Raw genomic sequence first — 20,397 nt, 5'->3', positions numbered from 1 at the left:
ACCAGGACAGTGAACACCATAGGTGAGATGAAACCACTCTTTAAATCTAAACCCTCAGTTGATCTGCGTCTACTTTAGTTGGTACTCTGAAGCTCTCGGAGACGCACACAAATGATAGAGCACCACAGGACGTAAGAAGCGTCCAATTTAACATGCTGCACAACTTATGTTCCGACAATTTTACTTTCGTATTTTCACATTTTTGATAGAGCCACAAGTACACTGGTACAAGAAGTCCACTCAGGTTGTTGGGATGTACTATCTCCCAGCTTGAGGTTGGTGCTCTAAATGGACCACTGGGCTACTCATCACAGCTGGGCCACGCCACTTAGCTTCCTCCTCCTCTCCCCCTCCAGCCGACAGCTCCTCTGGTCTACTCTGAGACCCTCTAACCCACTCGACTTCCCGTCACAGCACAGAAAAGGCGCAGGCAGCACTAACCCCACAAGATTCCCAGGTCAGAGGTTGCGTTTAGAGAGTGTACGCATGCCTTGTGGAGTGATGTGGAGAATGGAGAGCAAACACCATTCCTGGGCCCATAAAGCGAATTGTTCTGTTATGCATTAAACATCCCTCTTGCAGCAATGAAGTAGCAGCGCTAAAGAAAGAGCTAGTCCATCTCAAACGATGTCTAAAAAGTAGGAATAGTTGGTAAAAAAAAATCATAATCAATAATCAAATTCAATGGCAATGTCAGTTTTCAAAACATGTTAGTCAAACATACCTCTGTGTACTGCATATGTTAGAACCTTGCAGGTTTTTTTAAGTTACAGGGCCTGTGTTAAATAAAGCCCAACTGCTGACAGGAAATAGTCAAAGTTTATGGGCTGGAGAAGGCAGCTTAGGATGCAGGTGTGTCCGTCATGACACAGACACTGATGAGCAGAGCAACAGAAGGCAGACAGAAAAGGACAGCAGGGCTAAGGGTCTGATGGCTACTGTAAATCATGCTGAAACAAGTATTTAGACCCACTGGGGGAAACCCACGTGTGCCCTGCTACAATAGTAGCAGAGATCATGACTGATGCTCTTTAACTCAACAAGTGGGAGACCCAAAGCCAAGTTTAATGCCAGACTAAGCAGAATCAGCTAAAGAAAACCTCATATATAATTAAAAAATATAATTAAAAAAAGGCTATAGCCTCCTAAGTCTGTATTTCCCTTTTCTCTCCTATCACATTAGTGTTGAACTCGTAATTAAAGCTAATTAATTATGCTTGGCCCCATTTTGGGAGTCAACTTTAAACAATAGTGTCCACTTATTAGATATCGATAAAACGATCCTCAAATATCCAATGTGGTGCTCAGGTAACACAAGCAGTAAAACCCACAGTTTTATACATTTAAGTGTTACTGACAAAGAAACTCAAAGGTTATTCCAAGCTAGTAATGGTGTAAGCACACATGCACAAACACACAAATGCACACACACATGCACACCCTGAGGCCTCGGGGCTTAGCTAACCCTAGCAGCCTGGCCGTCAGCCCTCATCCCTGAATACGAGCAGCACTTAAACTTTCCCCTTTTCAAACAGCAGAGCACAAAGAGAGGACCACATCAGTAGCCTGCTGATCATCCCCACAGACGGCTGAGCGCGGACAACAGGCAGGTCCCTGGGCACGTCCCCACATAATGTCCTCATGTCCCCCCGTCCCACTTGCAGTGGTTAAAGCCTGTAGCCCGTGTATATGCCGTTCTCTCTCATGTGAGACTAGATAAATGACAATTCTTTCGAACAGGGCAGTTAGAAGAAGTGGGGGGCTTTAGGGTGATGGTCGGGGGGGGGGGGGGGGGGGGGGCTTGCTGCAGCTGCCCCACTGGCCATGTCCACCCCTTGAATCCCCAAACCACCCACCACCACCCCCTCAGCAGCAGGTTTCTCCCTACAGAGTAAGAAAAAAAAACACGCTTCATTACGTCCTCTCTCCCCAGAGCAGCTAGGGGCCTTTCAGTGCAGATAAGCCTCTTAGACATGAAGTAGTGCTCAGAGCAGCATTTGAGTGACAGCAGGAAGGTTTAGCCATTCAGTGGACAATGCTCACATTCTCTGGCTTTAATCTAGGAGGCGGACAATGATCTGTTTTTTAAGGCCTCATCTCCTCTGCTTTTCCCACAGCAGTAGGTGACTGGCACAAGGAAGAGAAAAAGAGACAGAGCGGGCTGAGGGCCGGCTGGGAGAGCACGCTGCTATCTCTCAAGGCCTCATGTTTCCTTGATAGCCCAGACTGAGGTGAGACAAGAGGTATTGGTGGTGGTGGTGTTGGGCGTGTAAAGTTGATGGAAGGCAAAGTACATCAATCACACACACACACACACACGCGCGCGGGCGTACGCACGCACACACGCACTCATGGGCCCAAACAATCACTCTGTGATGGTTGAGTGCGTCTGTGTGACAGACAGGCAGGTGAGAGGCCTGCTGGTGACGTGGCTTAGCGCAGAGCTTTGTCATTCTTATCTGCTCTGACCACTGACATCCATCCCTCCTCAGTTATTGTGCGCGCCTCTATGATGTATTTATACAAACGCTAATGCACAGGCAACTGAGGGAAAAGAAGTTCGGCAGTGTGAAAAGATATCCAAACAAAATCATTTGTTTTGGTTTAATGATACAATGTAACCCCGCGACCCCGTGGCCCCTAATGTGCTTTGATGACATCATGGATTATATAATCTACGCCAACCCTTTATGAAAGTGAGAGCTAATTCTGCTTGCCAATGAAAAGTGCTTTTTTTTTCTTTTTAAATCTCAGAATATATCAACAATATTTCAACAATCTATACAGTATTCATTTGGTGCTAATTTGGATCAGCTCTGCTGTTGACTGAACCTAATCTCAGATATAACAACCACAAAAGACTCCTCTTTTGCTGTCACTATCTAGTATTGGACCTTTTTTTAAGTACTAAAGGTCAAGTAAATAACGTAGTACTGCTGTTGTGAAATCTAACTCACTCTACATTTGCTATATATATTTAAACCAATTTCAATTTCAAGTGAATTCAGAGATACAACATGAGATGCTATTAGCAAATCACATATTTATCCAGTCATGTATACCATTTATAAGTAAGGCTTTTGCAATGAAATTAAGTACATCTGAAGAACAAGTAAGAAACAGTCCAGAGTCAAAGTGAAGAAATAATACACACGGGAGCTTGGTGGAATCACCTCACACTCCAAACTGCTATACAAGGAGTATAAACATCCACACCTCATCTACAATAAACAGACACTGCCTAGAGTGAGAAAGCCATCCAAGTAGACATTTCCGTGTCCGTGTGTGTGTGTGAGAGAGTTTGTATCTCCTTATGGAGAACAAGGTTTTATAAAACCTCTTCAGTATCAGTCACTGGGCTACATATTACTGGATTCTTCCTACAGTGTAGCGTTGTATCTAAACATGGCAGCACTCATAACTGTGAGAAAAAATAAACAAGACTTTGTAAAAAAGATGTATGGACTTAAACTTTACATATTTACTAGGTTACTACTGAATACGTGCAGTCTAATAATATTTCTGAAAATGTTTCCTCAGCAAATTCAGATTCAACAACAGCTTGAAAAATTCAGAGCCGGATGAGGTAATATTGTAACCATCCAGAAAGGTGTAAGATGTTGTTTGTTGAACATCAAAGTGAGATTTTGTATACTTCCTGTCACTCTGAATGAGCACATGCATTTCTGTTCGACAATTAAATCTTACCAGGAGAGGAAAATAAATAAATAAGTAGTAGCTTATGGATTCAACATCCACACATGTTTCAAATTGCACAATAACATTTAAGGGTGGTGTTTCAGGGCACTGGGTTAAGGATCTCATACTCTCAGATTCAGGTCAGACCATATGTAAATTTGAAATATGGCTGTCCTCTAATCAGCAGTGAGCGAGCATGGGTGTGCATGCAGGTTTTTCACAACCACTAGACAAAAATCCCCATCAGCCACTCAGCATGTCCACAGCACCTCATCCCCTACTTTCCTCTCTTCTCTTACAACTTTACTCCCATTAATCTCACACACCTCATCACAGTCCAAGCACCTCAACCCCCCAAAAAATCTCATATCCTCCACACACCTTTACCTCCTTTCTGGGCTCAGCCACAGCTCTGAAATCCCTCAACTAATAAGTCCCTTGCATGCTCTGTACGACTGGACTTAACAGTGGCAACAGCCACTGCACCACATATGGTAACATTATTTATGACCACAGTTCCAATTGTTTGTGTGTATGCATGCGTGTTTCTTCACATGAATGTTATTTTTCAATATAAATTGCCCTGAGATACCTGATCTGTGGCTGTGCATCCTAATGGCTAATGTGAATTGATCTGATGGGGAGCGGCAGAAAAAACACGTGTTACAGGACACGCATGCAAGAAACATCCAAGAAATTCCAGATCAATCCAGAGACCTGAAATGAGAAGGTCTTATTCCAGAAATGTGTGGTTTAAAAAAAGGAACTGTGAAAGAGGGGAAAAAATGCTTTCAAGTAGATGATAGACGAATCAGAAGACAGACAGAAACAGATTGGCCAATTAAACAAACATACAGAGACAGATCATTACATTACACGGACAGACTGGCATGGCAGGGACTGAGACAATGGGCCCCTTCAGCATACTACTGAGTGTTTATGCCCCCCGTCAGTCTGCATCACCAGTGTCCCCCTGACTGCTTGCAGCTGACACATGCAGACACACACACACGTGCACAGGCACACACACATCTCTGACCTCCCAGGCTGAACTCGAGCGTGCACACATCCACACTCGCGCTTTGCTTTCTGTCACACGTCAACGTATCATGTCCCATGTAGGCTCAGAGCCCCACGTCAGAGTCTCTGCATGTGAGTGTGTTTGAAAGAGAGAAAGACAGAGGGTGTGCGTCCACATGTGTGTGTGTGAGTAAATGAGGATGAATGAATGAATGGGCTTCTGTTGGACTGCTCCTAATGACTTTATTTTGAGATGTTGTGTTTCATGTCAGGAAACACCAGTCATGTATGCTGCCAGACGTGTCTAAGTTTAGTGTACCATGGGACCTCTCATCCTCAAAGCTCGATTCAACCATCCAAACTCGTTGCCTTTCCTTCTTTTTTTTCTTTTTTTTAGTTTATAGGTATGAAGTGGCGATCATTGATACAAAACTCTAAAGGAGAGCTTTGTCATGTTCCACTACCCCCTAACCCTCTGTTACTTGTGTTTCATTTCCTCCTAAAATCGCATTAGTCTTCTTCATTATCTTGCTTTTCTATACCCATTGTCCCCCCCTGTTTTCCTGCCCTCATTTCCCTCCTCCTGCATTCTGATACCAGAGCATAAAACACACCAAAAGTTTTCACTGGAGCTGGGTAATGAGGCAGACCTTTGACCTTGCCTTGATGACTTCCATACCTGTGCATGTGCAGCAATACGTGCAGGTATGTGTGTGTGTGTGCGTTTGTGTGTACGTGTGTCTGCAGCTGGCGGCTGACAGCGACATGACTAATGAGGGCTTGGGACAGAAATAATAGGTGGGAATTATAACACAAAAAGGGTACAAGTGAAAAGGAAAAGGAAGAACAAATGACAGAGCAGTGCACAGGACAAGGGGAAGGTAAAGAGAAGAAAACAGAGGAGGAAAGAAAGTTTAAGATTTCAAGAAGAGTTGAAATAATTAGAAAAGTACGGTCTGTGGGCAATAAAGGGGCCACGGAGAAAGAGGTTAGCGGTGTTTTACACAGAATCAACACTGCTGACACTGCTTAGTCAGGGCTCTGTGAATTATATGTGGATTTAGTGAGAGGCTGTTCAAGTTATTGTATTGTAAATTACTGCAGTGGTACCTTAAGAAATATTGTTGAAGACGTACAGACCCTTAAGCAGTTGAACACCGAAACCATAGCTTTAAGACACAGAATTATAGCTAGCTAGATAAGTTTAACAATGTTTTAACAATGATGTGCAAAACTGTAGTAAAAGTGGCTCAACATTACTTGAACTTTTACTATCATGTGTAACACGTGGGCTTTCTCAAAGAATCATGGTCTTTCTATAATTGTGTCAAATAAATCAAAGTACCCAAATGGTCCCTACACATCTTAATAAAAAGCACCTTTTAAAATCCTCCATCATTTAAAATGGAGGTCCAAATAATAAGTCTTCTGTTAAAAAGGAGGGATTTTTCAAATCAATGGGCTCAGATAGACAGATAGCCAAGGATATTTGATCCAGGAGAGGAAATCGGGATTTGTGAAGCAGTATAACCTGGACAGCGCATTTAGGTGTCTGGCAACCAGCTTGCAATTGTCGCACTCAAGGTCAAGGGTCACTGTGTGTAGACAGAGCAGAACTTCATAATTATACATGATAAATGTAATCACGCACAGGAAGCATTTCGCTCAACTATTTACTGGCTTAACCTTGTCAGATGTTCCAAGCTGCAGCCAAAAACGCACCGAAGCATAACATTAGTGGAGTATTAGCGCATTCGCTGCGTTCACAGCATTTACATGTAAAGTGAGCCACAGGTAATAGTACATAACAATTCTAGACTAACACGAATCAATTGTCTAGTTGTATGTTTGAAGGAATCGTTTTGCATAGGAACATAAATGCAGATTTTAAGGGCCAGAGCTTGTTGTGATAATGATGCTATCTGGTCCAAAGATATCTCCTTAGTGAACCCTATGCTCCTGCTGGATCAGATCATTGCCCATAATGGCTGACTGCAGTCAGGGGGTCTTGACCCGCAGACACAAAACATGGCGCCAAGACAGGAGTGAGACATATGGACAAACAGACAGATAGACATTCAGACAGACATCCTGTCTCAAACCACAAATAGATACAACAATTAAATACAGTCTGGTCATTTTCATTTCACTGACCTCTGACCCTCACCTCCCACACATAAGGAGACAAATTACTTCTGCTGTTGGATTTGGCCAACATTTCCAGTGCAAGCGAACATGCAGTGTGAAGTCTGAGACAGCGGACATAAATCATACCTGTATTTGATCTGTGGGGGCCCTGGGCTAGCTGGCTGCGTGACAGCTAGCATACACCCTATGTCTCTGAATCCCCCAGGGGGTGGAATGGGTCACTTGTTTTGCAGGGCAATTGAATTTTCAGTGGTGTATAAATCTGGGGACAACTGTAGTGAGCAATTAGCTAATGAATGCTGAAAGTAGGGGAGGTGATTCGAACAAAGAGACGGTGGCTACAGTACTACTGTTTGAACACAGTGAAGCTAATACTAATAAGCAAGACATGCACACACACACACATCGTGTAAAATGTAACTACATGATGTATTGAGTGAAAGTGACTGATTGGTGAAGGCGGCTGTACACGGAAGCTATCATTCACATTTTTAAATTTATAGAAGTTATTAGTGAAAGTAGCAACTCTCCTGCAGGCTGTGAGATGAAAAGTTTGTCAGTGGTGAGTTTTGGCATTAGCTAGACTGGGTACAGGTACATGTTAAATGACATTCAATCTTCTTGCAAAGCGACACAAATTACTCTTACCAGAAAGACGGACCTAAATCAAAAACATCGTGCTTATGCCTGCTTCACTGGCTTTGTTCACCACTGCTTGCTGCATCACTGTGTAAACATACAGCAATGCTTATTCCACAAAAACATTACCAAAATTATATAGTATCATTCTCTGGTGACCCGAGAGAGATTACTATGTTTCATCGGGAAGTGTCCTTCAAAGTTTCCACCATTGTAATTGTATGCTCTAGAGCTTAAACTTTGTTTTTTGCTTTTCAGAGCCAGTTTTAAAACCCCCGAGGTGGCTAGTCTCCAGGCTAGGCGAAATCAGAATTGCATTAACACCCAAAGAGCATTTCATCAGAGCTAGCAGGGCTCTGTGGTCCAGAACACCTGTAATAGAGTTTCCCCTCTCGCAGGCGCAAAAACATTTTAACTCCTTTTGTATGGGAGGTTTACATGCTCCGGCCTGTGAGGAAATATGCTACAACTGATCAAATCAGGCCAAACAAATTGCATTTGTCAAGAGAAGGATCAAATCCGAGCACCCACAACAAACATTAGCGGCCCGATCTACACAGAATACCCTTGGCAGAGCGATAGTATTGGATTAACAAAGTAACATCGAATAAGAGAACAAAAAATATGTGTATAAATCCAAACTGACTTCTTTCCTTTGCTTTTCTTTGCTGAATTGCTCTTCTGCGCGGTTAGGAATTACCACAGTCGCATGCAAAGAGATGTATTGGATTAGTGTGAATTCATCTAAAGAGATGCTGCAAGCCAATTTCAACATAATATGCTAGGAGAAATAGATATAACTAATGTTTCAAACTACCACACCCTTGGATAACAGACAAGTTTTCCAAGTTTCCTAAAGGTTGGTCTAAAAGTGATCTTAGAATAACTCCACACTTCAGTGTCTGTCCATTATTTGCACTATAAAATGCATGAAAATGATCAGATTCAACCATTTGGTAATGGGAAAAAGATATATTTTTTCTTGCTTGTTATTTAAATAAACAGAGACAGGGATGTCTGGGATGTATTGGTGTGTGAAACACAGAGAAGAGAGAGCGAAAAAGACAGACTAAGGGGCCTGAATGTCTGACAGACAAGCAGACAGATGGACAGGAACTTGGCATTAGGGAATATGATTCTGCCAGAGAGTGATCCATAAAGACTCGAGGAGGTCGAAGGGCACCATCTCTATAATGACTCATCATCACTCAGTGGTGTCCATGCTGGGATGGCCAGTGTGCGTAAGTGTGTGTGTGTGTGTGTGTGTGTGTGTGTGTGTGTGTGTGTGTGTGTGTGTGTGTGTGTGTGTGTGTGTGTGTGTTTGGATCACTGAGAAAGCCAGCGATCTGCTGAGAGATAGTGCAGTATAAACAGCCAGTTCTGCTATTCTAGGTCTCTGGGGAGAAAAAGAGAGATCTCCCTGTTGTTTTATCAGAGCGCTAGCCAAATACTGTCACCCATAATGTCAATTAATTCCTTCTTTAACTTTTTTTCCTTTTTTTTTTTGGAAGGAAAACATGGGTGAGAATGTGAACATGACATTAACTGAGTTATGGAGTATGATAAATGTCATAAAGCGTATAGCATTCTTTCTGTAGTGGGATGGGGTGGGGGGTGGAGGTGGGCTGCAGACTGTGTTTAACATCTTGGGGTTGAGTAAACGCCACTGGATGGACCGTGCCATGGCAGCTGTTCTCATGGTAACGTGGCTGGTAGTGGAGCAGGGCCGAAGGAGTTGTGGTGATTTCATTAACAGATTTTTTTTTACTCGCAGCCAGCCATTACTTTTACTACACCGCACCCCGGACTGACCACTAAAAGGGTGGCGCCGACTGCCAACACCTTGTATATGGAATTCATAAAACAATGGCTCTCACTAAATTCCCTTGCTGCATTCTCAATCAAATTGCATGGCAGTGACTGTGTCTGTGCACATTTATGTGCATGCACGTGCAAGAAGCTTTTTTTGTGCGTGTTTGTGTGCAGCACTGGATGAATATATCCATTTCTTGGCACTTGACAGCCTGTTTGTCATCCACTCCACAACCAAGAACTGACCTTCAGAAGCATAACTACTACTATCCCGCAATATCTCTCCTCTCCCCTCCCTTCATCCTTACATTTCCATTGCCTCTCTCACCCGATATCTTCCTCACCCCTACCTCGCTCTGCTTCTCCTTCACTTTTTTGCTCTGGCCCCTACTACAGCCTTTGTCATTGATCGCTGATGCGATTCGCTGCCTCCGTGCTCAGTAATGACCTGCACTGGTAACCAGCCGGCTGCTCCTTTCGGCCTCTCGTAGATTGAACTGTCAGATGGCAGCGATTAATGGCCGGGCAGAGAGACACAGACTCACACCTGCATTGCCCCAAACTGTGCTGTCCTGCCAATCCTCTGTCCCACATCAGGTACGTGTCCACAGGTACATGTCTGCATTTGTAAATATGCCGTGTCCAGATTTCTGGTAGGGTTTGTCAAATTTTCAAACACAGTACTGCATGTGCTTATGAATACATATAAAACATGTCTTTCATACATGTACGAGCCCAAAGGCACGCATTAATCCTGCCCCACTGCAGTGGGTGTTGGGAAACATAAAGTGAAAGATTACGCAAGAGAAGCTAAAGAAACAAGAACCTAAGTACATAACTCTAAATGCTTTGAGAACCTTGAAAGGTAAAACAATTTGTCCATTTTTAAAATAACTCAACCTAACCACATCCCTCTTTCTTCTCCATGTAAACGTAATCATTATTTATCTGCTGCGCTATACTTGCCCTGCGTTCTTCTATATTACTAAATTAGTTATGATTGCAACCGTAATCATTCACTTACTCTACTGTTCACACTTGAGTAACTCCGAGCAAGAGAATCAGAATAAACGCCCGAAATGTTAACATATGTTATTTCCCTGAACAGAGATGAGTAGGGTGTTTGGTCTGGTCTCTCTCACTTTGTCTGTTAAGCTGAACACTGCAGGCCCACGCGGCTGTCCCGTGTTGTACTTGGCTGGCCGTCTGCTAACTGTCAGCGCAGTATCTCCTTACACTGATGAATGGGAAGTTTCCAGACCATTCCCAAAGCTTTCATTCCCTTGTTCCAACTCTTATCCAGAGGAATGACCAAGGAAACAGGGGCTCCTCCTCCTGGCTACCAGCCTCCCTCAAGGGAAGTGCCAACATGGAGAGGGGCATGGAAAGAAAAATCTGCAGTAAATTCAGGAAGTTTTCAGACCCACTTCTTGCACACTTTTTGTATTGAAGATTACATTTTAAACATGCAAAACTAGATTTTTCCTCACCAATCACAAACCTAATGACACAGTGAAAACATCTTTCTTCCTTTTTATCAATCTATTATTGCATCGTGCACTGAAAAGTGGACCATTTTCCCAGCCTGAGGTCACTCTGAGGCCAGTTTTGTTTTTTTATTTATCATACAACCTAAACTTAATTCTGACCAGTCTACCCATATCTGCTGCTATGTTGGGGTGGCTGTAGCTCAGGAAGTAGCGTGGGTCATCTACTGATCAGAAGGTTGGCGGTTCAGTTACTGGCTGCTTCCAGTTTGTATGCCAAATATCCTTGGACAAGATACTAACCCCATGTTGCTCTCTGATACATCCTTTGGAAAATTAATGTTTGTGAATATTAGATAAAGGAAAGTGCTTGTATGAATGGGTGAATACCATTCTTTACTACAGTGACTGCAGTAGCAAGGTGATGCACAGACATTGTTTTAACTTCTGCTGAGAGGATTTAACTTTATGTATATCACACCAGAGACTCATCTTCCCTATACTCTCTGTCATTTCAGAGTTACGTGGCAAATACATACGTTTTACTCCAGAGTAGATCCTGCTACTCAGGTCATTTCACCATGTAGGCCTCACAAAATGAGTGATGGTGAGAAAGATAACTAGTGAGTTACTGTTGAGTTCTTTTATGCTTCTCTGACCAAGTGCCCTCTTTCTTAGTTTCTTCATGTTTTAACATGAAATCCAACTCTAGACGAAGGTATAGTGATTTCACACTTGTTCGATTTCACAACTGCTTAGGTCGCTGTTTTTCAAGGTGCACTCAGAGCCCTTTAAAGTATTTCACAAACAATTTGATATCTCACAGTATTTTAATCAACAGGTCAAGAAAGAGTTTCTTGGATTTCATGAGTGACATGCACTAGAAATAAAACCTGAAAATATATGTGTGCCATACTACACTGTATTTATTTTTGGTGTAGGTTAATGGGCTTGATTAAAACGGAATCCTTGGCACATCAAAAATGTTCAAGAAAATGGAGGATACACAATTTGCAAGTCCTCTGTAAAATGCTCTCTACTTAGAGAACTAAGCTGGAACAAGGGGGAGGGAAATAGAGATGATGGTAGACAGTAGACAAAACATAGTAGAAGAAAGACAAATGGGAAACATAAGAAACACCAAAGAACGGGAAAAAAAAGAGAAAGTGAAAGAGGAAAAAAAGATAGACGGGAGATGGAAGGCCCATAATCCTCTGAACAGTGAACATGTGAATATCAGGCCAGTAGGGGTTTGGCGTGGTGTGTGAAACGGAGATAAAATCGATTAGCTTGCCCACTGACCCAGCGAGCAGAGGGGCCCCCCATCGCCCCAGTCTTGCCACAGCCCTGACAGAGACGTCCATGCCTCGAGGTCCCGAGGGGTTGCCTGTGGACACTGAGGTGAACAAAGTGGTGCCCTCCTGTCAAACTAAAGCCCTCAAGCACCAGCAAAACAACAGACCATGCTGTAATGCTTCACTGCTCTCTGATTCCACAAGAGACAAAAAAGATGTAGTACAGGCTGCTGAAAGAGCACGTTGTGCATAAGAGAATACAGCTTAGAATACAGTACTGCAGAACTTGCTTAAAGAAAAGTACTGCAAGTTAATTAGGAATTTCAGTAATGTGAAAACACCACACTTGCTCATTTTGATTTAGGTATTAAATTTTTTATGACTTTAGTATCATACAACTGTGTTTCTTAAAAGTATTACGAGTAAATAATATCTTAAGTTAACAGTTTATAAAATGCCGTAGCAGTTATAAATGGATTAGAGAGGCAGTGAATTGTGACTTTAATCACACTTAGACATTTATTTATTTTCAACTTGAAACACAACTTTTATTGACTTAGTAATTCCAGACATTATAAGCTATTGCTTGGAAAACTGTAAAAGCCATGGCCTAACAAACTCTTGACACCTGTTGACGCACCGTGAAAGCTCTCCCCATCACTTTATCGCCTTGTTTTCCGCACATGATTTCCCAGTCACATCACCATGTGAGGAACACCTCTTTGATTTCTGGCTCATTGTAGTGTATGTGACCTCGGAGGTCACAGCGTGGAAAGAAGTGGATGTGTCACCACTAAGCTCTTCTCCGTGTTAGAAAAATATTTCTATGGTGCTTTTAGGATGCTAACGCTAATCAAAACAGGACATCCTGAGGAGGGCCGTGTTCTCTCTTCCCTGGCCCCACTCACCGGCCACTTTGTGTTTTTGTGTTTGTGGAGGAGCGACAATCCCAGGAAGCTGCGAGGAGGGTTCATCAAAGCTCCAAGCGGGGGTCCCGGGTTGCTGGATCGCTGGAATGTGGCGTGGAAAGGAATCTCTACTGTCCTATTGTTCCCTTGTTTCCTCGGTCTCATCACATGCCGGCACGTCCAGTTCACTTACAGGTAAGCAGCGCTAATCAGCACAGCATTCTTTTCCACAGTCACATTCTTTTCTCTGCTGTGACCCTGGCTGACCAGCAGCAGCGGTACACACACGTGAAGTGCACAATTTATACAGACGCACACATGCACACTGGAGAAATCATCAAGACGGACCTCTGAGGACAGGGACATGGACTTCCCTTTTCAGAGATAAGGCACTAGATGAGATGAACACGGATGGAGCATAGATCAGTAACGACAGAACCTGAGAAGTGTTTAATGTTTAAGAAAACAAGCATCTGTGAGAGACTTGGCCAAAAAATCTAGTTCACCTGAACACACAAGCAAACAAAAAAATAAATAAGTAAACAATACCTACAGTTTGAATTTATTTCTGGTGTATAAAATTAAGGTGCTGTGTACCCCAAAAAATAAAAATAAATGTGTTGCATATTTAAATGTATGTCGCTACAAGTTAATAGCGAATTCAGAACTTTTCGTGACTTTTCGTCTTCGTGTCTTCCACTCTAACATCACTATTTCAACACTTAACACAGCCAAGGCAGCCGCTATCAGATCCAATGAGGTGGCTGCGTTGCAGTCCAAACTTCATCAGGAAGGGCCCGGCTTTGATCACATCTCCTCCCCTCATCTCTCCCGTCCTGAAAAGGTGAGAGGTCACTCCTTAATGAGCCTCAGGGTCCAGAGTGGGAAGGGGGTGGGGGGCTTATTGTAGCACAGATAAAAGGTGTACAGGAATCACATACACATAGCACACAAACACATGCATGCGCACATCTGACTACATCGGGTCCGTCCTGTCCTGTCCTGTCTCTGCACAAGACCCGATGCCCTGTTTTGTCCCCTGGTAATCAGAAACAACTCTTGAGCTCGTTCCTTCCATTGGGCCAGCCTGCTCCACCCAGGGAGATCCCCGAGCAGTGCTGGAACACACTGTTATCAACACATTCACAAAACGATTGTTGGGTAATTCCTGTTTATAGCTATGTGCTCCCTCCAGTGTGTAAGCACTATTCTCTCTATCACCCTTGCAGCACAGCCATTAAAATACAATGTCCATAAGCAATTCCACGAACACCTGTCAGTACAAAGTAGTGTATCACTGTCTCAAGACAAAGTTTGGAGATGTACGAAATGAGCATACGGGTCATTAAAATATGGGCTACTGGAATAAAATTGATAATTCTGTGTTCTATACTCGCAACATCCTGTTTGGGTTAAAGATGAAAAGTGAATAAAGTCAAACATGATTAATCAGACATCTTCAAAAAAGGTACATATGTAACATGATTGGGCAGCTGCCTTTAAACTAATAACAGTCCAGCGAAGTGCTACACATGTATACTGGCAGCTACCAAAGAGTCATATCAAATGTTTAGCCTTCCTGGCCATAAAAGCACTCAACAATGTAGTAAAGTGAGTTAGGGTAGTTAGCTGATGTGAGACATAAGGACATAGTGTCGGGTTCTGTTTCTACCACCTGCTCCAGGTAATTGATTGGCGCATATAAAATGATTGAGTTTCTTTAATTAGCTAACAAACATCTCTCCTCCAAGCATGCCGAGGCGTGCTAATTTCACACCGCCTCATTAATAGCCTGGGTGAAGTGCACCATCAGCAGTCTGTTGACGTTATATCTCTTCGGACATCATAACGACACACAAATCAGTTTGATGTCTGGGTAAACTTTTCAGCGCAGCAAAATGCCATTTATCTCAGACTAATTTGCGATGAGAGAAACTGCAGCACGTCTCACATTTGACAACTGCGCTCTGTGCACTCTGCGCGCTGCCTCTTGTTTTGCGCATACACGCACGCCAAAGAATCGCTCGTGCACGCAGCCCTGACCAAATAAGCGCATGCACATGTTCACCTCGCTCCCAAGCAAACACATACACACACAATCTATAAAAATATGCTTAGCTCGGGACTGCTCTGTTGATAATGACCTCAGTCTTGGCACCGTACGGGGCCAGACCAGACTGACGACAGACTGGAGGCTTTTGTGTGGACTCCCTATCTCTAACTCCATGACCTTTAGGGGGAAGAAGAAAGCAGAAATGCGTTTTTTTATTTAGAAGGGGTAAGGCTCACTCATTGTTCTGCACTGGTACAGTTTCCCTGTGGTAAACACACAGTGGTTCCCAGGCTTGACATGGTGCTGCACACCCCCTCCCTCCATCCATCCCTTGGTGTTCCCACACTGCCCTGTCTGGGTCGCTGCATCAGCACCCACACATACACACACACATGCACACACACACCACCATCAGCGTACAAACACAGCTTTATGAAATTCCTTTTATTCACGATGGTCTGAGATGTAAGAAAGCAGGGACTACAGTTGGAGAAGTGGGAGTGAAACCCCCTGGGGCAGGGCCACTGTGTCAGGGCCTGAGAGGGGACTCATGATGAGGCCTGGAAGCTCCCTACTTGCTTGGGACAGAGGCCATCCTTCAAGTGGGTGACAACAGTGTATAAACAAACCACTAACCTCGTCAGCTCTCTGTTTACAGCTGCGAGACTAAGTCCTGGACGACTCATTAACATCAGAGACCTTCCAAAGAAGCCATTTTCTGAAGAGGGGTGAGGGTGGGCGGGTGAGGGCTTTGCCCGTCGTAAGGGTAGGGGGGGGAGACATGTAAGACAGATGGGGACGTTGATAGATGAGAAGGTCCTGGTCAGAGTCAAACTGCCTCCCACAGCCCATATTCTACCAACAAATACACAGACAGACATGCAAATACCGCAAAACTCCACCAATACACCCCAAACAAGCTGCTTGTGTACATACGAGTGTGTGTTTCGACTTATGGGACTGGGATACATTTCACACTTGGTTTGACAGCAGTTTTCTGACGATATTGTAGTTGTTCAAGGATTTTTTCTTTCTTTTTTGTAAGGGTTGCACATAAATTAGAATGTAGCCTTAAATGTATTAACAGAAACATTTTAGACTCATTCAAACAAGCATTTCTCATATGTGCCACACAAACATTCATCTAAAGCCATTACATAAACTCAGAAACACCAGCAGTGTGTCAGACATTTCTGAATCATACATGCAGGCCTTCAGATACATCCTGCAACAAAAGTGTTTTAAAAGATGTTACATTGCCAACAATGTGAGCCAATCCTTGTTTTCCCTTGTTACAGATGCAATGAGTTATCTTTCCAGTGCTCATTTAAAATCTGCTTTTATATATATATATATATATATATATATATATATATATATATATATATATATATATATATATATATATATATATATATATATATATATATATATATTTGTCTTTGTTTGAAGTGATACTAGGCCCTGATTTCCATATGAGGATTTGGCTCTACTGTTATTTATTACATCAGAAATAAAAGTTCAAAGCAACAGTTAACTAAGGAGGACAACAGAAGGGGGTAACTTCTGCCTAGGGCCCCAATGATTCTTGACCCAGGCCATTACTGAAGGCGATATGGGACATTTGTATACAGAGCTTTGGCACCAAGCGGAGCGCAGGCAAAGAGCGCCGCTCCGGGACAACAAGGGCCGTTTAATGGGGTCTCTATTTCACTTTCCTCGCGCCAGCCCGCTCCCTCTCACCTTTTAAATGGGCCAATCTATTAACCGTTTTAATGAGCTCCGCCAGACAAACGCGAGATGCATGGCCCACTGCACAATGTGGGGAGGACGACGCACTTCTCCCAAGACCGAGAAGAGAGGCGCTGACGGACAGCGAGGCCCAGCGAGACCCCTCCCTCCCACATTCACACACACACACACACACACACACACACACACACACACACACACACACACACACACACACACACACACACAAAGGGCGATAACCCATCTAAAATGCGTTATGGCTCCACATTTCTGGAGACTGAGTGATGACTGACGGAATATTGTGGTAAAAGTGAAAATGAATAGGCATACCAAATAGTGCCTGCCTTGGGAGACACGTTGTATTTGATTGCTCTGCTGGCACTTGTTAAACTTCCAAATATTTTTATTCACTTAATTGTCTAGTTTGCTTGAATTCAGATGCGTGCTATGGTTACTCTAGGCTGGTCTTGGTAGATTAATCGCTACTGTAATGCACTCCGAACGCATTATAACGAAACGGTATTTATCGAGACTCAAAAATGCTAAGTGAACCTTTAATTAGGCCTACACCGAGCTAGTTTGGATCACCAAAGCCCCGTCCATCTTTCTGTGGCTAACATTTCACCGCGGGGTGCGGCCTGCACGCCTTGGCTTAGCGTGGTTGGGGAGTTTTTTTGTGGCGCACCGCATTACATCTGGACGTGCGGACTAATCAGTCAGCCTCCATCAATCACTCTCACGTTTACCACCTCTCCATCACCTCCTGTATTACAGGCACTTAAATAAAAAAAAAAGAAATGCACGACTGTTTTGCAAGGAGGGAGGCACACACTGAACGCATTTACCAGCAGAGCCCTTATGAGGGGTCTGGGAATTTAAATATTCACTGTTGACACTGTGCAGACCTGGCTGTTGGCCAGAGCGGGCCCGCTGCTCCGGGGGCCAAAACATTTCCCCATTCTTACTTAACAGTTAGAAATTACCTCGAAAATAATAATCACACGAAGAATTTGACCTTCTAACTTCATTGTAGCTTTAATTGTGTGCAAAGAAAGTTGGTGCAGTTGTTCCGCGCAGCTGCTCGTTTTCTGCATTTCTAAACAAAATCATAAATAATAACAACAAAAAACTCACAGGTCTGTTTTTGTACTGTGCACGATGACGTTCTGTGTGTTTACATAACCTGTGCACCATCTTCACAGGAGTCACAGGATTTTCTGAAGCTCCAGAAGGTCAGTGAAGCAGTTTATATATTTAGAATACGTCAATTAAGCTTCATCAGACTGTCAGCATTATGCTGCATTTCTGTGCGGACAAATAATTACATTAGAACTCGGTTTCACCTGACCACGTGCAGTCTTAAAAAAAAAAAACTTCTGTGGAGCCTGCTCGTTAATGACCAGCTGCCCGGGGCGTTTCACAAATTACAATTACACCGTTTTATTCCGTGCAAGTAGCTGAACTCCAACGACATAGGCGCAGATCTTTAAACGCAGTAAACCTCCTCAATATGAACATTTCTGTAAACACCTGAAATCTTGCAGGCCTCGGTCATTGCACTGTAGCCTTCTTGGATGTGACTTGCCAGAGTTTGCATTACAATTCAAGGTGAAGGCACAAACGCATCTTACATTTAGACATAAAACAAAACAAAAAAACAGCGTCACAACTAAAAAGAGAGCGAACGCAGCACAGAACCGCATTTGATTTAAATAGATACATTTTGAAAATTATTGTAGCATGATCATCTCATTCCATGAAGTTAATTAGGTTCAAGCAAGCAAATAAACGAAGACGGTAGCATTTAATTTAATCAAACATCAGTGGATATTTCAAGTTATCATTTTATCCTGAATGGATTTTGCATTAGTAAGAAGCCTGCATCCTGTAGTGATGAATCTAAACTTTAAAGTCCGTAAAGTGTAACACTGTAGCGTTGAAAGTAATATAAAATATACACGTCTCAATGTCTTTTATTCACAGGTGACACAGAATTTAGCAAATGCTACAAATTATATATTAATAAGACCTCCGGAATGAACTGCGAGACTCAAACACACTAACAAGACTTTAAAAAAAAGTAAGAAAGAAAGAAAGAAAGAAAGAAAGAAAGGAAACTCCCCGAATCATTTTAGCGTCTCTAAATCGCCGTTTTCTCCTCGTTTCGCTCCACTTTCGCTTTACTTGTTTTTCCAAGTTTCTCCCGGGAAAGTGAAGTGACCCGCAGCCCACAGCAGCAGCGTGCAGCGAGTGCAACACAACTGCCGATGCACTGGACATGGGATTTTTTAACTCGTAATACACCACGTTACACTACAGCGCCCACTACATGCAACGAGCAATTCCAATACTGGAGCGGACGCCTTGCACAAAGTTCCTCCATCGCACCCTCAACTGTAAAGTTTACGCTCTACTTCTGCTCGACTTTAATTATTTTCTTCGCGACAACATCACGGTTTGCTCTTTTTTCTTCTTTTTAAGCGGGTGAAAGTGAGGGTTTCCTCGTGGAAACGAAATCGTAACAGAAACTATTAATAGAAGCAGTGATAACAGCGACAGTCTATAGGTATATAAGATGGCATGTTTCAAGAGAAAAAAGAAAGGGATGTTGCACCTACTCGTGGCCAGTTTCCGTGCCCTGCCTTTGGACCTCATGGTGCCAGTCTCTCGGCGTGGGTTTGTTTGGATTTTTTCGTCAATCTTTTTTTCCTCCTTTTTGTTTTTTCTCTGTCCTTTTTCTCTGGGTTTCTCAATCCAAACGCGCTATCTCTCCAGCATTGTCAGTCTGGACACCTTCGCACATGCGCACAGCCAGAAATCTGCCGGCAGTAAGTGCCAGAAAAAGTTTGGGACGATTTATCACTTTGATATTAACCTGATCTGGTCAAGATGAGTGAATCGCGGACATCTCATTTCGTGTCAGTTTTTCAAACGACCACAGAGTGAGAAAGCGGGGCACACTGCAAAAAATGTCAAGAGTTGATGTTTCACATTTAGCCGTGTGTTATTTCTTTCTTCTTTTTTTAAAACCCCAAAACTTTACAAAACTTTTAAATTGAAGTCTATTCATTAGATGGAAGACTTACGCTCCTATGTATTTTGATTAAAAAAAACAACCCCAAAACAAAACAAAACCCCTCCTTACAAAGACCTAAATTGGTGGATTAAAAAATAAAGCGGCGATTCACTACAAAATTAGACTGAAAACTTTCCCAACAAGTTCACTTTAGTTACTCTGCCTCATGCAATAGATTTTATGTACTTTTTAAAGACATTAAAAAAAGGTTTTTCAGATTGAGCCCTGCACGCTTTTTTTTTCTTTAAAAAAAGATGGATAGCTATTTTTTGCAGTGCAGTCAGCACCCCGGATCTATGGAGTGCCGAGGGCATTAATTATAACGATCCTTACTCTCAATACTCTCAATCCTTACAGCGCACCTTTTCTCTTTAAATGACCTCACATTAATCAATGCTCACTTGAATTGCCGATGCTGAGTGTGGTCATTAAAGATTTTATATATTTTAATTGTGTTTTTGAACATTATCCCGAGCACTGGAAATGAATTAAAAAGTTCCCCCTCCCT

General features: G+C 42.9%; 1 protein-coding gene across 11 annotated transcripts in view; it reads right to left on the bottom strand.

Annotated features, from left to right (window-relative positions):
* The window catches only part of mecom (MDS1 and EVI1 complex locus), a 125,448-nt gene extending 105,739 nt beyond the window's left edge, over nucleotides 1–19,709 (bottom strand). For all 11 annotated transcript variants that reach the window (XM_080889561.1, XM_080889570.1, XM_080889566.1 and 8 more), the window contains exon 1: nucleotides 19,432–19,709. In XM_080889561.1, the coding sequence (XP_080745687.1) occupies nucleotides 19,432–19,468 (37 nt within the window). In that variant the 5' untranslated portion in view covers nucleotides 19,469–19,709. The remainder of the gene's footprint in view (nucleotides 1–19,431) is intronic.
* Between the last annotated feature and the right edge of the window lie 688 nt (nucleotides 19,710–20,397).

This window comes from Rhamphochromis sp. 'chilingali' (assembly GCF_963969265.1).
Source record: "Rhamphochromis sp. 'chilingali' genome assembly, chromosome: 8".
In the NCBI taxonomy this organism is placed as follows: Eukaryota; Metazoa; Chordata; class Actinopteri; order Cichliformes; family Cichlidae; genus Rhamphochromis; species Rhamphochromis sp. 'chilingali'.
The sequence above is the reverse complement of the archived record's forward strand: the minus strand, read 5'-3'. Positions and strand labels throughout refer to the sequence as shown.